At 50.1% G+C, this 17,449-nt stretch overlaps 1 protein-coding gene across 2 annotated transcripts in view; it reads right to left on the bottom strand.

Annotated features, from left to right (window-relative positions):
• Window positions 1-17,449, bottom strand: part of AACS (acetoacetyl-CoA synthetase) — a 52,263-nt gene that overhangs the window by 28,364 nt on the left and 6,450 nt on the right. For both annotated transcript variants that reach the window (XM_065904470.1, XM_065904471.1), the window contains exons 2-5: window positions 16,262-16,365; window positions 14,778-14,898; window positions 13,161-13,274; window positions 8,020-8,117 (exon numbers count right to left, since the gene is read on the bottom strand). In XM_065904470.1, coding sequence (XP_065760542.1) covers window positions 8,020-8,117; window positions 13,161-13,274; window positions 14,778-14,898; window positions 16,262-16,365 — 437 coding nt within the window. The remainder of the gene's footprint in view (window positions 1-8,019; window positions 8,118-13,160; window positions 13,275-14,777; window positions 14,899-16,261; window positions 16,366-17,449) is intronic.

Raw genomic sequence — 17,449 nt, 5'->3', positions numbered from 1 at the left:
TCCTTTGATCTTCAATGACAGAGGTATCTGAATCCTCCAAATGACACTTTTTGCCAAGCAAATGGATAAAGCCATAAACATGTACACTCATAAACCAGCCCATTTGAAAAAGCAGGCTCTCCACCCCCAGCAGTCAGTTTACACCACACATGGAATCACCATCCCCCTCAAGCACATCCTTCTCACTGAGAGAAGGCACACCTCTCATGCACACACAAAACTGGCAGGTGTAGCCTCGAGACACACCAATACAACCTGCACGCAGCCCTGCGGGTGACAGGCACAGGCTCTCACAGTCTCCCCTCCAGTTCCCCTTCCAGCCTGCCAAATTCAGACTATGGCACAGCCATCTTCATCATAAAAACAGCATCTGGGAAGGCATCACCGGACTCCTGGACCAGCACGCCTGGTCCCTGGCATGTAAGCCCAATGTAGCAGCTCAAGGCCAATGCCTGGGGCTACTCCAGGGATGTCAGGGATGTCAGAACCTCTGTGTGAGGATCTGATGGACAGGGTCTCCACCCTGGCTGCAGGATACAGGCCCCCTGTGGCAGGACGACTAATTAAACTCACCCGGTAACTCATTAAGTGGCCTGGAGTGGGCCAGGCACTGCCTCTCAGAGTTCCCCAGGAGTCAGCAAAGCACATGCTTAAGACAAGGGGAAGCCAGAGCCCCTAGGAATGGTCTTGGTGACAACAGTGTTGAGGTGGCCTGGCAATCTGGGCTTTCACAAGCCCCTCAGGTGATTCTAACGCATGATAAAATTTGTGACTCTCTGGGCTAAAGAGTGAAGAACTGAGATTCCACTTTCAAGGTCATCCATTTTCAAGACACAGTGCCAGGCAACCAGAGTTCCTTGTCCTTGGAACATAAAGTCTATCTGGAGGAAAGTAGCAAAGCAATTAAATGTTATTGTTTCTAATTTCCAATTGGTTTCAGTGAACTACACTCACGGTTCAGGTAGACAAGAAAACAAAAAGATAGAAGGAAGGAATAAAGTCATAAGGAAAAAGTAGTGATGGATTTGATCAATAAAACCAAAATCTTTTTTCCAAGAAGATCAATAAAATAAGCCTCATGACAAATGTAATTGAGAAGACAGATAATATTTCTAGCTAACACTTACACAGTACTTATTACATATCAGACACTGTCCTGGGCACCTCACTAATATTCACTCATTCAGTGCTCTGACACAGCATTATTATCCCCATATTACAGATGGATAGACCGAGGCCTACAATCACCCAAAGTCAGAAATCACACTTTTCTACAGAAAGATTAATCAATGACAAAGCACTATGTTCAGTGTTGTTAACAAATTGCCAAAAGCCAGATGAAGAGGATGATTCCCCAAGAAGACATAATTTATCAAAAATGATCTAAGAAGCAGTAGAACACCTTAAGAGATAATAACCATGAGAGAAAAAGCAGTCACAGGTCTACCTCTTAACACAGACACCAGGGAAGGACAGAACTGCACGCAAGTGTCACCACATCCTCCAGCACTAGAACATTCCTTTCATATAAACCATTTCAGAAGACAGAAAACGACAGAGAACAAGCAAACAGAAAAAGAGATTGCCGACCAATGTAATTTACCACACTAACAGATTGAAGGGGGGGAAAGCTTATGATTATCTTAAAAGCTTTCGCTTTCCTCAAAGCTTTACTAAGCTGGATACTTCCTCACTGATAAACAGTGTCTCACAGAAGTCTATGGCAAATACGTCGCTCTTGATGGAAGAGAGTCCTGGTGGGACATCCCAGGCAGTCCAGTGGTTAGGACTCCGTATTTCCACTGCAGGGGGCTCAGGGTCGATCCCTGGTTGGGAACTAAGATTCAGAATGCCACAGCATGGCCAAAAAAAAAAAAGCATCCTGGCAAAAAGCAGAAACCAGCTTCCGTGCCCAGACTGCCACGGTGTCCTGGAGTTTCAGCCAAGCCAGGAGCCGGGAGCTGGTAGAAAGGAGCCACGCAGCAGACAATAGAAATGGCTATGTTGAGAAAGCCCTCGAGAACCACCAGGAGAACCAAGAGAACTGGGTTAGGCAAGGTGGCCACATACAAACTCCACAGAGCGGCACTTCCCTGGTGGTCCAGTGGTTAAGACCCTACACGTCTACTGCCAGGGATTCAATCCCTGGTTGGGAACTAAGATCCCACATGCCAAGCACAGCATGGAAAAAAAAAAAAGAAACAGAGGAAGAGAGACAGAAAACAATAGCAAGCTCCACACAGCAAAATAAACAGTATTCCTGGACCCCAGGGTTTTAAGAGGGGCTGGGAAGAAAATTTTTTCCTCACTTAAGCTGGGAAGAAAATTTTTGCCTATGAAAACATCTACATGTACTGAGAGTTCAACATCCACCTTTCCCGGTGGTGGCAGGCACTCACGCATCTGACTTCATGTCCCCAGCAGCGGGCTGGGGCTACGATCAGCTCCACACTCTTGCTGAGGCAGGACCAGCATCATTTGCCCAAAGCTTCACAACCTGCCAGCGGCAGAGCTGGGGTTGCAGGCTGCTCCATCTGCCACAGGGGCTGGTGCTCTTAACCACGGCACTGCCTCAACTAAGGAAAGACTGACCCTCAGGACAGGAAAGCGACCGGGCAGCAGAAAAGAGCCAGGGCTGGGGTCCCCACAGACTGAATCAGGAGGAGGAAGCAAGAACCACGGCCAGAGCATCCCAGGAAGCCTCCAGAGAGCACCTCCGCTCAGGGGCATCAGGGGAGCAGGCTTCACAGTCAGGAGGAAGGGGAGCGGCAGTTCTGAGCCGAGGGTGCCACGAGAAGAGCCCGGGGCAGGGGGAGCCAGCCCAGGGAAGGGAAAGAACTTCTAGAAAGTCTGGGGCCAGGGAGGAGCATGACGGGGTCAGACAGGAGCCCTGGAAGGTGGCAGGAATTTCTACATGACACCTAGCATGCTTCTGGTGGACTAGCCCACACAGGCAGAAGGACTAGAGAGCAGTGACTTGGGGCTCAGACATCACAGAACTGACCCTTAGTCACAGGGAGAAAGAGCAGACAGTAAAGACAACAAGTGTTTCAGAACCAGAGGTCAGAACTGGGCACCGTGGAAAGACTCAGAGACCCCACGACACGGTGGTGGGGTTCCTGGTGGGTCGAGCTGAGATCTCTGAGCATCAGAAACCAGCTGTTGGTCTATTCCGATCCAGGAGAGGGCTGCTCATTCCTGACTGCTCTCATGTTACAATGAAATGAACACACCTGTGATCATGCAGCTGACCCGATATGGCGCTTAGCAACCAACCCAGCGCTGTAACCAACAGCCAGGCCAGTGCTGGATCACATGGCAGCCACCCAGAGTGAGAACAGCTCTATTGATGTTCACGTACGTACATGTGTGCACAGGTACACACATATACACACGCAGCAACCTGAAGGCATTCTGTAACAGGGAGCAATACAGGCTACTGGCCTGGCTCTCCGATGTGTGGATATCAAAGGTTGATCTGCCCTAGCATCTCTGAAAAAGCCACCCATTCAAAGGTAAACAATGACACAAAGGAAAAACCAAATGTCAACACACACAGGACCTGGAGGTCTTGGTGAGGCTGGAAGGTTGGGGACCTGAAGAACAAGCACCCCACCCACCTGGAGATGTCCCTGAGTCCACTGCATTGGGGGAGGGGGGCCGGTTATCCAAGCAAAGAGGGTGGGAGAAGTGGAAGGGATGGGAGGAAGGGTGAGGTGACGGGCAGGGGTAGGGCAGACCAGGCCCAAGGGGTGTCAAGGGAAGTGAGAGATGGCCCCCAGCATCCTGGAGCAAACACTGAAACCCCACCCTGCCCCAGAACAGTCCATGCAGACAGGCATATGGCCTGGCAACAGAGGGGATCCTGTCATCACCAGCCTGGCTAGGCGAGGAGGATTCATCCGTGGGCAGGTGAGTCCACATGTATGGAGACCCTGCCCCCATCCTGTAAACTGCCCAATAACTATCCCCCATGAGTGTACCACAGGATTAGAACACACTTCATAGTCACTAACAGTGTAACCCCGTCACAAAAAAAAAAGTTAAAATCAGGAATTGCAAGAGAATGGCAATTTTCCCTTTATTATAGGGATTTTCAGTGATCTGCAACAGAAAATGAGTCAAAGTAGGAAAAACATTTGTACTTCACTGCAAATTTCAGAAACAGACCCTTTACTGAAACTGGAGGACCATCTAAAAATAGTGATGCTGGAAATTGAGAACAGTAGCCTCTTTTTTGTTTATTTATTTGGCTGCACCAGGTCTTAGTTAAGGCATGCAGGCTCTTTAGTTGCAGCATGTGGGGTCTAGTTCCCTGCCCAGAGATCAAACCCGGGCCCTCTGCACTGGGAGCACAGTCTTAGCCACTGGACCACCAGGGAAGTCCCCAGGAGCCTCTTTTTCAAGTAGATTTGCACACCCCTGAAGAGGACCATCGCAGGCCCACAGGACTCCCCTTTCCCACCCCAGGCCCCATCCCATCATTAACTCGCAGTGCTTTCCTGCAGGTTTTAGCTACTGGAAGAAAACAGAGAAGATACCTGAGGCCCCGGGGTCCTGCTTTCTACCAGGTCCTTGTTGTGTTTAGTTGCTCAGTTGTGTCTAAGTCTCTGCAACCCCACGGACTGTAGCCCACCAGGCTCCTCTGTCCATGGGGATTCTCCAGGCAAGAGTACTGGAGTGGGTCTCCACGCCCTCCTCCAGGGGATCGTCCCAACCCAGCCAGGGATCGAACCCAGGTCTCCCACATTACAGGCGGATTCTTTACCGTCTGAGCCACCAGGGGAAGCCTACGGGTATCTATGCCCACATGAGCAAGTGCTGTGGTCCAGGTTACTTGGACCAGGGCTTCCCAGACACAGGGCTCACCCTTGGGAGCTGACAGGTGGTACCAGCAGCCGGGGGGCCCTGAAGTCACCAAGCTGACACATGAACTGTCAGCTGCTCAACACTCACTCCTGAAGACTGTGCGCAAGACTGTCTGCCTCTGGCTCTACACCAGGGGCTCAGCAAAATGAGGACCACCTCCCAGAACTCAGGGCAAAGTGAAGCATCTTAGTAGAAAGATGTCTGGCCCTATCATTTTCTAATGGAACGGAGGGCTCTCCCCAGACTCAGGCCATCACGTGGCAAAGATTTCCCTGAATCAAATGTGCTGAAGGTCGAGGTCAGAGCAGAGCCACGCTGCCATCTAGTGCGCATGCGCGTCCGACAATAGCCGCCACACCAGAAAACCCAAACCAGCCTCAACCCAGGGAAGGAATGCCTGGGACGCCCTCCAGTGGTACCCACGGGCTGCGTCCTCTACACTACAGGACCTCAGGCCAGAGTCGGCCGGAGTGGCCTGTGGTGGTGACATTCCGCACAGGACAGGCTCGTGAGAACAGGCGCGGGGTCAGGGCCAGCTGCTGATGCTACAAGCAAGAGGGAGGTGCCCTGTCCCCTAATGCTGCCCGGCCCTGCACCTGGCGGCTCAGACCTGCCACCAGAGGCCAACTCAGGACCTCTACTCTCTGAAGCTTGTGACGCCCTCAGGCACAAGCTTCAATCAGGCTCTAGAAGATCACAGTCACATCCTCCTGCCACAGAGAGCTCTGCCAACATCTCTACAACTGCTTACGAGTTCCAATTCACTCAGAAACACCCGCCCCTCCAGACTTCCCCGAAGGTCCGGTGCATAGGACCCTGCACTCACAGTGCAGGGGGCCTGGGTTCAATCCCTGGTCAGGGAACCAGATTCCACATCAGGAATGCTCGGGGGTGGGTCAAGCACTGTCCCAACCCTAGATGGGCATCACTGCTGCTGTCCTCACAAGCCTCTTGCGGTGTGTCCCCAGGAATGGGAGCCTGGAAGCAGCAGAGCTCGATTCAAACCCGGGCAGGAGCCTGCCTGCTGGTAACCTCCATGCCACATGCCTTCTCCAACCCTGAGGCACCTTCACCACTTCCAGACAACACAGCTCAAGGGCTGCTAAGGACAAGAGTGCCCAGGGACTGGCTCCCACAAGGATGGCCCGGTCCCAAGCTCACATGGCCCCACAGAGGGCCTTGGGGATCGAGAAGTCACCCTGGAGCTTCAATCTCAAGTCGGTCCTGGAGGAAGGTGATCTGGCAGAGGTCCAGCAAAGCCCCAGGAGGCACAATCATGGCCACCAGTGATGACGGCCAGGATGACCACCCTCTCCCTGAACTCAGCAGGGCTCGGTCCTCACCCCATGGGGCAAGGACTGGCCTCGACCAATCACTTCACTGCTCCAGGCCTCCATGTTACAGAGGCACATCTGTCCCTCCTCTGCGTGGTGCAGGGGAAAATAAGAAGTACTGTGAAATCTTTCCCAGAAAAGCAAGCCTCAGGACAGACATTGGTGTCAAGCTCACACCCAAAATGCCTGGCCCATGGACCAGGCACATGGGTCACAGAGCAAGGCTGGAAAAGCGCCATCACTGCATCTATCGTCCAAGTGTATCAACCCTCCCACACCAATCATGGGCCCACACGGTCTACGCTTGTTTCATGAGACTCTCTCTTTCCACTGCCCCTGCCTCACACATGAGGATAAACAACTCGCCTAGGGATGTACAGCCTGCAAAGCCAGGCCAGCCCTTAGCCCCTGGACTGCTCTGACAGATGCTCAGAGCTGGGGCCATGCCCAGGGCAAAAGAAGAGCAGTCTGGGAAGATGCCCACCATGTCCTCTAACAGGGGACTGTCCTCGTGGCTCTGCAACCAGGAGAGGTCCCTGATCGGGAAGTGGAGAGTCCCAGGAAGTCCGGCTCGACTGTCCCTTCCTTTCCCGTGTGGGGCTCAGCTTCCTGCCCCTGCCTGGGTCACTCTACAGCTGGTGCCCACCTTGGTCCCGGGTACCCTCCAGGTTTAAGGGAATAAAAAGGCTCAACCCGCTCCCACATAGGGTGCAAAGCTCAGGCCCAAAGTAAGAGATGAGGGCTTCCCTGGTGGTCCAGTGGTTAAGTATCCACCTTGTAATGCAGGGGACACTGATTTGCTCCCTGGTCTGCGAAAATCCCCCACGCCACAGACCAACAAAGCCCGTGTGCTGCAACTATTGTGCCTGCGCACCTAGAGCCCGTGTTCCACAACAAGAGGAGCCACCGAAATGAGAAGCCTGCTCACAGCAACCAAGAGTAGCCCCCACTCACTGCAACTAGAGAAAGACCACACGTGGCAACGAAGACCCAGCACAGTCAAACACAAATAAATAATTTTAAAAATACTTTTTAAAAAGTAAGAGATCAGAAATGGCAATGTTGGAGGCCTTGGAGGAACTTCTGTGAGCAAATCTGGAAAACAGTCTGCAGAGGATAAATATCCTGCAGAGGATAAACTTCATGTGGGCACGAAGTCACCAGAGCAGCGGTCGGGCACTCCTTACTGGATGCTCAGAACACTGCCCATCACATGTAACACACACTAATGTAGCCAATGCACATGGCTGGACGTGAGGAATATCAAAGGAAGGAAGGAAGAATCATTTACTTGTAGACTTAAGAGATCTGGCTCTGGACTCTACTGATGGCGCAGTGGTTAAGACTCCACCTGCTAATGCAAGGGTCATGGGTTCGATCCCTGGTCCAGGAATATCCCTCACGCTGCGGAGCAACTTAGCTCATGCACCTCAGCTACTGAGCCCACACAGCCTAGAGCCCCTACTCTGCAGCAAAAAAAGCTATTGCAATGAGAAACCTGTGCACTGCCAATAGAGTAGTAGCCCCTGCTCGCAACAACTAGGGAAAGCTCAAGAGCAGCAGTGAAGACCCAGCGCAGCCAAAAGTAAGTTAATTAATTAATTAATTAAAAAAAATATTCAGCTCCTTCTCTCCCATGGATCACAAGTCACTGGCTGGGGAGATGGGAGGTCATAGTGAAGCCGTTTTCCTCCCCATCTTGCTGGTCCCACCCTGCAGCTGCCCACATCCTGACCCAAGATATCAGCAGAAATCACAGGGAATGATCCCCTGCAGGGGCAGCACACCCAGGGCACTTGAGGGGACCCCGACTCACATTCACGCCAAAGTCTGGGGACGTGGAACTCCAGACGGCCCCAATGCTTGCAGCCGCCAGCATGGCCTCTACGGCGTGCGCGCTGTTGGGCAAGTAGCCTGTGGAGAGGACACAGGGAGAACGTTTGGTCAGGGTGTGAGGATGCAGAAGACTTCCAAAAGCACCTCCTAGAGCCAGGGTGGGAGTGGAGAGAGGGGCTGGCTGTGAACAGCTCACACAGTAGGGCCAGGCCCACTCCACCCACCTGGACAGCTCCTGCTCAGATGCCGCAATCACCTGCTGCCAGCCTGACCGCTTCCTGTCATCACCCCACCAACCCACTCCAATCAGTGACCCCCACAAGATACAGTCTGGCCTCTTCTCCCTCCACTCTGGCACTCACTCTGGGCTCAGTCACAATAGCCTGGCTTCAGTCCTTCAGTTGTTTGAAGCTCCTGCTGCCTCAGGGCCTTTGCACAGGCTGCAATGAGCTGTCTAGACACTCCCACCCACACCAGCCTTCCCTACTGGGCTCACACTCATCCTTCAGCACTGAATGCAAATGAAACTCCCCCAGGGAAGCTTTCTCCAAGGGCACTCCATGAATTCAGGTGCCCTGGCCAGTCACTCACAAAGCATGCCATATTTCTCCCTCACCAGATTTACCATAATAATCACCTAAGGAAAATCATAACTGGCAACTTATAACTGGTTCTCTTGTGAGGGCTGGGACTTTGACTGTCTTGCTCTGCTTTACCAAATGCCTTCTGTCACACCCTGCAAATCAAAGCCCTCTGGTAGGCCAGTGGGTGGATGTTTGGATGGAGGGAGGAGAGGAAAAGCTGTAGGGGAATGAAGACAGAGCAGAGACATATACAAGCCTGAAAGGGGCTCAGGCGTGTCTTCAAGCAGGAGGCTGGGCTTCTACAGTAATAGAGGCAGAGAACCTTTATAGCCAAAGAGACTATGATCGATTAAACAGATTGCCTTAAATGCTCGAGGAAAGGATCCGTGCACAAGGCACCCAGGGGCAGAAGGGCCACAGCCTCCCCCAAGCACCACTCCCTGGTTACACAGAAACCCTCTCTGCTTCAGCACCCCAGGCGCCCTGGACAGCTCTCCTCCTGCTTCTCCTCCCGCAGCTCTGAACAGCCTATTTGACAACAGTGGTGGGTACTTCGTTTCTATGGGTTCACCGTATCTCCCAGGCTGGGTGTCCCAGGGACACAGGTCCTACATCACTCACTCAGCAGCCAGGCTCTACCCAGCTCTGGCACATGGCAGGCCCGTTGACAGACATCTGCTGCTGAGGAAAGAGTTGGCTATGAATGCAACTGAAGTGTCTCCACCATGCCACTGCCTGAGGCAGGGCGAGACTCACCATCCAGGGAGGCTGTGTGACCCTGCTGGCTTTGACACACGGCCAGGAGATGCCCAATTCCCAGATGAGGAAGAGTCGTGAGCAGCTCCAACTACATCCTCAAAGCTCTCCAAGCATCTCTCCATTCAAGCCCCTCTGCACGGGTTCCTCACACTCGCTTCTGGGAAGCACAGTCCTCAGTCCTAGTAACTGTCATCAGGTCAAATCAGTGCTCGAGCTGTGACACTAAGAAGTGGGGGTCGGTCAGCCAGCACCAGCGTGATGCTGAGGAGCCAAGAGCATGGGAGCAGGCGTCCCCCAAAAAAGCATGGCCAAGAGGTGCCCCCTGTATCCCCTGTTTTCTGTTTCTCCTTCTCAGAAGTATTTGCTTCAAAGGAAAATTTTTGAAAATAAAAATTGGAGGGGAGAAGAATTACTGGAGGGTAGAAGAACCTCTTGAGTTCCTTTTCTAGGCAGATTAAATTGGACCACAGAAAACCCAAGATATTGTGGTTTCAACCACAAAAATGCCTGCTCTGACCCAGTACTCTCACGCAGCCATCACTCAAAAAATACTCATCCTACACCTACTGTGTGCCAGGCCCCCCACGGACTGAGGTGGGGCATGAACAGAAGACAAAGCCTCATCCTCTAGTCCTGGAGGACAGACAGACAGACATGTGCACGCGCGCACACACACACACACAAGTAATCCTGTGACTTCAGGGAGTCAGTAAGGCAACAAATGTAAATAAAGTGAGGTGAAGAGAAAGTGGCAATGGATTTCTGCACAGGACGGCAGGGCCGGCCCCTGAGCAGAGACCTCAGTGAACCAGGGCGAATCCTTGGATCTACAGGGAAACATTCCACCCAGGGCTGAGACAGGCAGCAACGTGGGAGTCATGGCCCTTCCTATAGATTCCTTTCCAGTCAGCTAACAGTGAGCATTCGCTCCACACCCGGCTCCATCATCCAAGGAGTCTCAGGGTCCAGCCCTTTCACATGGCTTACCCCAGGGTAAGGCCACTCTCTCCGCAAACACACACCTGAGCGCCAACTTTCAGTGAGGCCCCGGGAGAGGAGGGATGGGTAATGGTTATACCAACATGCCCGGCGGCCTCTCCTGCTGATGCCCTGGCCTGCGGTCCTGGTCCCACAGCCCCTGGGGGCGGGGAGGGCAGCCTCACAGCTGGACCCCCAGGCCTCGTGGACTTTAGAGCCAGAGGAGACCAGTGATCAAATAATCACAAAAACCAAACAGAAAATTACTTGGGTTGGCCAAAAAGTTCACTTGGGTTTTTCTGCAAGCTGTTTGGCCAATCAAATACCAATGACACATTCTCTGAAGACAGAGGATGAGATGCCGACAGAGGGTCCAATGGGGGCAACCCAGGAACTTCCCTGAGTGACTCTGGAGGGTCCAACAGGGGCAACCAGGGGGCTTCCCTGAGAGACACTGTTTGTGGGTAAAGTTACAGGTCAGTGGGAGGAGACTGGCTCCCCACAAAGGATCTGCTGGACACTTAGGAGGACGGCAGTCAGGGAGGGACTGAGGAAAGGCAAGAGTGTGAGGAGGCAGGGAAGGAAGCAAGAATGCAAGGCCTGTGCAGACCTGCCCCTGTGGGGCAGCAGGAGCTAGTCAGCTTCTGAGCAGGGGACCGACACCCTCGGTGCCACGGGGGTTGGTACCTTGAGCAAAGCTGTGTGGCCAGAGGACAGAGAAGCTCTCTCTTTTGGTTTAAGAATGAGATCTGATGTCTGATCCTGGAAGGAACAACTTAAACGATGACCCCCAGCATCACAGCAAAAAGCACACAGAGCCCCAGCTGGCTGTGGACCAGAAATTGTCCCTGGACATCTCCTCGTTACTGGCCCCACCCGGGATGCTGGAGGATGGGCAGGACTGAGAAGGCACACCTGACTTCTCCACCCACGAGACACTCTGCACAACCAGTCAGGTCAGCCTCTCTGCTGCCCTGTTTAAAGATGAAGAAACTCGAGGTCCCAGGGAGGAGGAATTTCTCGTTCAAACCCACAGGCCCAAAGGCAGCTCCAAATACAGAAAGCAGGCCACCTGACTCCAGGGAGCCTGGTACCCTCGAAGCTGCTAAACCAATTCTCACCAGGAAGGACTACGTGGGAGAAGCCACGCTGAGTGAGGAAAGCCTGGTGGGGATCCCCAGGGACAGGGTGGCCACCAGCCTGGCATGGGGAAGCTGGGGCCCAGGGGCCCTGCTCCTATACTGTAGCGCCAAACAGTTACAGTCAATTGCTTAACAGAGCTGTGATGAGGTGTCCTGGCCATGAAATTTCATGCCTCAGTATTAAGTAACTCAGAGAATTCCATGGCAGTCTAGTGGTTAGGACTCTGCTCTTTCGCTGCTGAGGGTCCAAGTTCAAGACCTGGTCAGGGATCTAAGAACCCACAAGCAGCATGGCCCAAAAAAATAAATAAATGAAAGTAACTCCTTGTTTAAAATAATCTCCAGAGGCCAAGTATTTTCACGTACTTTATGTTAACAACCTTGTGAACTGAAGCTGTCCGCATGCATGCATGCTAAGTCGCTTCAGTTGTGTCTGACTCTTTGCAACCCTAATGGACTGTAGCCCTCCAGGCCCCTCTGTACATGGGATTCTCTGGGCAAGAATACTGGAGTGGGTTGCCGTTTCCTCCTCCCAGGGATTAAACCCAACTCTCTTGCATCTCCTACAATGGTAGACGAGTTCTTTACTGCTAGCACCACCTGGGAAGCCCTCTCATTTAAATCAACACCAATTTTTTGTAATGAAATTCTTTCCACGTTTAAAAAAAATGAATTGGTGAATTTTCTCCTCTGGACCTTGGTTTTTCATCTGGGAAATGAGCAGGTTGGCGGCACCATCCCTGACATCTACGTGGCGGAGGAGTGAGTCAGGTGAGTCTCCACTGATAAAACTCCCTCTGCTGGGTTTTCGGGATCAGTCTACAGTCATGTCAGCACAAGCAGCGGAAATCACAGAATGGAAACTACCCTCCGAAATTCCTCCAGAAAGCATCGCGTTGGAGGTGGGCAGATCCAGAAAATGCAGCAGCCAGCTTTTCCCGGCCTTGGAAGAGTCAGTGGTAAAGAACCCAACTGCCAGTGCAGGAGACACAGGAGACTCAGGTTCGATCCCTGAGTCAGGAAGATCCCCTAGAGAAGGAAATGGCAACCCACTCCAATATTTTTGCCTGGAAAATCCCATGGACAGAGGAGCCTGGCAGGCTATAGCCCATGGGGTCGCAGAGAGTCAGACATGACTGAGCATGCATGCAACCGATGAACTCTCTGGCTTGTGTTTCGTTTAAGGACTACGTTTTGGAACCTTCCTGGCAGTCCAGTGGCTAAGACTCAGTGCTCCCAAAGCAGGGGACCCAGGTTCAATCCCTGGTTAGGGAACTAGATTCCATGTGCCACAACTAAGAGTTTATATGCCACAATTAAAGAGCCTGTGCATCGCAACTAAGAGTGGGCACAGTCACATAAATAAATTAAAAAAAAATTTTTTTTTAAAAGGACCATGTTTCATTAAAAAAAAAAATACACAGCTGTGAACACTGGCTCCCACTCAGCATGAAGACACACTCACGCTAGGGCTGGGAGCCGAGGACCCTCACAGCCCAGCTCACTCCCGCCAGGCCATACTTTCAGTGATGGTCCTTCCTGGTTTAGTTTGTGCAGCACACATATATATAAGGCCATGAACAGCCTGACCCAGCTCCACCGCATTTCTTCCCAGCCACTCCCCTGTTCCCATGGTGACAGGAGCCAGAAATACCCACCGACGACCCGGTCTCCTCTTCTCACGCCCATCTTCCTCATCGCTGCTGCAAACAAAGCCACCTGTTGCCGCAACTCTTCAAAAGTCACCTTCACGATCTCCTCCTTGCCTTCCCCTGGGAAGAGGAAAAGGACAGGTCATCCATGGACTGTCCTAAAAAGAGAGCTCTGATCTTCGAAAAAGACACATGTACCCCAATGTGCATAGCAGCTCCGTTTACAATAGCCAGGACATGGACGCAAACTAGATGTCCATCGACTCATGAACGTATAAAGAAGATGTGGTACATATACACAATGAAATAGTACTCTGCCATAAGAAAGAACAAATTTGAGTCAGTTCCAGTGAGGTGGATGAACCTAAAGCCTGTTATACATTGTGAAATAAGTCAGAAAAACAAATATACTATATTAATACATATATATGGAATCTAGAAAAATGATATTGATGAACCTATTGGCAGGGAAGGAGAGGAGATGCAGATGTAGAGAATGGACTTGTGGACACAGTGGGGAAGCAAGAGAGGCGAGTGGAGAAGGCAGCATCGGCATACATACACTGTCAGGTGTGAGATGGACAGCTGGTGAGAAGTCTGCTGTGTGGCACAGGGGGGCCAGGCCGGCGCTGTGATCACCTGGAGGGGTGGGCTGGGGCGAGGGGAGGGAGGCGGGGAAGGAAGGGGATGTATGTAGAATCATGGCTGATTTGTGTTGTCGTATTGCAGAAACCAACACGACATGGTAAAAAAAAAATTGATTTAAAAAAGCAAAAAAAGATTCTGGGGAATTCCCTGGTGGTCCAGTGGTTAGGGCTCCATGATTCCACTGCAGTGGCCTTGGGTCTGATCCCTGGTTAGGGAACTAAGATCCCACACTCCACACAACCAAAAAACAAAATAAATTTTTCAAAAAAGAGAGATTCTGAGTCACAGACATGGATGAAACTCACACCTGTACAAATACAGGTTGGAAAACATGCCTGGGAGACGTTACACAGATGCGGAGAATGCAAACAAGATACAGATTTACCAAACGTTACGGAAAAGAAAGGCTGTGGGAAAGGGCACCTCCGAGACACACACTCAGAATCTGCCATTAAAAAATTTCTTTTTTTACTATTAGCAATGCTTTTATAAAGTGAAGAATTCTTTGACTTGATTGTGATTTTTTTAATATATATAACTTTCCAAGGGCTGGGGAAGGAAAAGGGGAAATCAATGTTTAGTGGGTACAGAGTCTCAGTGAAAAAGTTCCAGAGATCTACTGCACGGCAGTGTGTGAACATACTTAACACCACTGAATTGGACACTCAAAAAATGGTTAAGATGGTGAAGTTACTATTTTGTGTTCTCATCACACACGTGTACACACACACACAAAATCCAAAGGTGCCAAGATACTTTTTGGAAATAAGATATCAGATTGATTCTGAATGCTTAGAACCAGGACTTCCCTGGCGGCCCAATGGTTAGAACGCCATGCTTCCAGTGCAGAAGGCCAGGGTTCGATCCCTGGTCCAGGAACTAAGATCTCTAGTGCCACCTGGTGTAGCCAAAAAATTAAAACAAAACAAAAAATACACAATAAGAGAGGAAAACCGAGCAGCTGCTGGGACTCACGTGCAATGTAAAGGGCCACTCTGTCGTTCTCTTTGTGTTGCAGGAGGTTTTCTGCATAGTTGAGGCGACTGCCTTTGAACCACTCAGGCACATCGGCGATCCCTTTGGATGTGTCCACGACCTACAGGGACAACAGCAAACCAAGACACACATGCACGAGAGGGTAACACCAAGGATGCGTACAAGTGACTCTGTGTCCCAGGAAGCCAGCTAATCAACTGGCCCAAAGCGACGCTAGATCGTTTTACAGACTGAACGCTGACCTGGCCCGAAGGCTGGAAACTGAAAACAGAAATGAATGCAGTACTGTGTACCTAACAGTTGCTGAGAGATCTTAAGCATTCTCACCAGGAAAAAAAAGTAACAGCGAGGCGATGGCTGTGTCAATTATCTTGGAAATCATTCCACAAGGTGCGTGTGTATGTATGTATGTGTGTGTGTGTATATATAAATATAAAGTCATCACATGTACACTTGAAATACATAATTATACATAGCAATTATTCCTCTCTAACGTTAAAAAAAATTAACACCAAGGGAAAACACCATCCCCACTAATTTACGCTGTCAACAAATATTAAGCCCCTACTTTATGAGAGATGTTGATGAGAGAAAGTAAACAAGACAGACATAGCAGCTGCCCAGTGTTCCAGGTATAACCAGGAGCATAGAAACCAGGGGGTCAAAGTGCAGGGTCTACCTGACCCTCCCACCACAGTTTTCAGAAAGCAGGATCCCTGCCTCCATCCTCAGAGGCTGGAACCTTGGTTTTCTGCCCCAAGTGCCTACAGATGAACCTTTCAGAATGGCTCACCTCACAATCAAACAAACAACACAACAAATGATACTTTGAATAACAGAATTCCTAGTCCCTCGATATTTATTGAGGATAAAGATCTGGGAAAAAGAAACCTTTAAAATCCAGGTTAGGGACTTCCCTGGTGGTGCAGTGGTTAAGACCCTGAGCTTCCTCTGCAGGGGGCACAGGTTTGACCCCTGGTCAGGGAACTAAGATCCCACATGCCGCCAAAAATAAAATCCAGTTTAACAACAAAACTGATAGTTTAAAAAACAATTATGTGAATGCGTATAGCATCACTGAATGTATACTTTTAAATGGATAAAATGGTAAATTTTGTGTTATGTGTATTTTACCACAACTCTAACAATTTTTAATAAAATAAAAACAAAGCAATGCCCTACTCTTAGGATCACTCAGAGTGCCAAGACAGGGCCTGGGATCCATGCTCACTGGGGGGGCTCCAAGTCCACAGAGCACCCATGAGGTCCTCGACCCCAAAACAATCCCCCAACAATTCTCTGAAGCAAGGACTTTTTCCTGCTGTTGTGAGGATTTAAAATAAGACAGGATTTAGTCTTCCCCCAGATTAACACTTCATTTTGAATCATAACCACAAGCCCCCCAAATTAATGATTTTGCAACATAACCACAAAAAGAATGTGTAAGCGAAATCTCTACTTACCTCATCATACATGCGTGAGAAGACAATTCCACTGAATTTCCAGAATTCTGCCCAGAAGTCTGAATACGACTCAACTGACCAATGATACAGGTCATCATAATTTTCTGGAAAATAAAGACATACAGCTCAGATAAATCCTGGGAGGAAACTTAGTTCAATGATAAGATGGAGTTACATGTGTCTGAAGGCTTCAAAGGCATCTGATGAGAAAGGATCTTGGGAGAGCAGGGGACCTTAGTCTTTGTTGAAGCAAACCTACCACTGCTAGTCCCCAAAAGGAACCAAAGCAATGAGGCAGCTGAGTTTTTATCTTAGCCAGCATGCCTGAGACCATGAACTCTGGACCCAGAAGGCCTGGGTTCAAATCCCAACTTGGCCATTTGTTAGCTGTGAGGCTTCAGGCAAGCTCTGTAAGTGCTATGTCTCTGTTTCCCCATCTGTAAAATGGAAATGATTAGTAATAACCTGCTTCACAGGGCAAATATGAGGATTTCAGTGAGCCCAGGTATAAAATGCTTAGGGGCTTCCCACATGGTGCTAGTGGTAAAGAATCCACCTGCCAATGCTGGAAATGCAAATTCGGTCCCTGGGTCGGGAAGATTCCCTGGAGGAGGGCATGGCAACTCAATCCAGTACTCCTGCCTGGAGAATCCCATGGACAGAAGAAGCTGGCAACCTACAGTCCATAGGGTCATAATCAGACACGACTAAAGTGACTTAGCACATTATTGTACCATACAAACTCAGAAAACCTATGTTCAATAGATTTGAAAATTCAGTCCAAAACTGGAAGCTTGCCAATGACTCTTTACACCAAGACAACGTTATAGGAATTTTTTGTATTATTTACTTATTTTGATTTCTGAGTAAGCACTACATTCACAGGATTCAAAATTACAAAGTAAATAAAAGATTATATGGTTAAAAAAAAAAAGCCTCCCTCTCTCTAACCCCCACAACCCTCCAACTTTTCTGGTTCAGAGGTAACCAGTGAAAGAGATTTTTTTGGGTGTGACTTTGCAAATTTTATGTGTCAAATTTTATACATCCCTCTGCCTCCCACTTTTACACAAATGGAGGCACGTTCTTCTCAGCAGGTTCTAATCCTGGGACCACAGGAAGTCCTGCCCCCTCTTTGGGCCTTTTTAATCTCAGTATGTTTTCAACAGGACTTAAAATTCATACAGT

Source organism: Muntiacus reevesi, chromosome 13 (genome assembly GCF_963930625.1).
Source record: "Muntiacus reevesi chromosome 13, mMunRee1.1, whole genome shotgun sequence".
Classification (NCBI taxonomy): domain Eukaryota; kingdom Metazoa; phylum Chordata; class Mammalia; order Artiodactyla; family Cervidae; genus Muntiacus; species Muntiacus reevesi.
The sequence above is the reverse complement of the archived record's forward strand: the minus strand, read 5'-3'. Positions and strand labels throughout refer to the sequence as shown.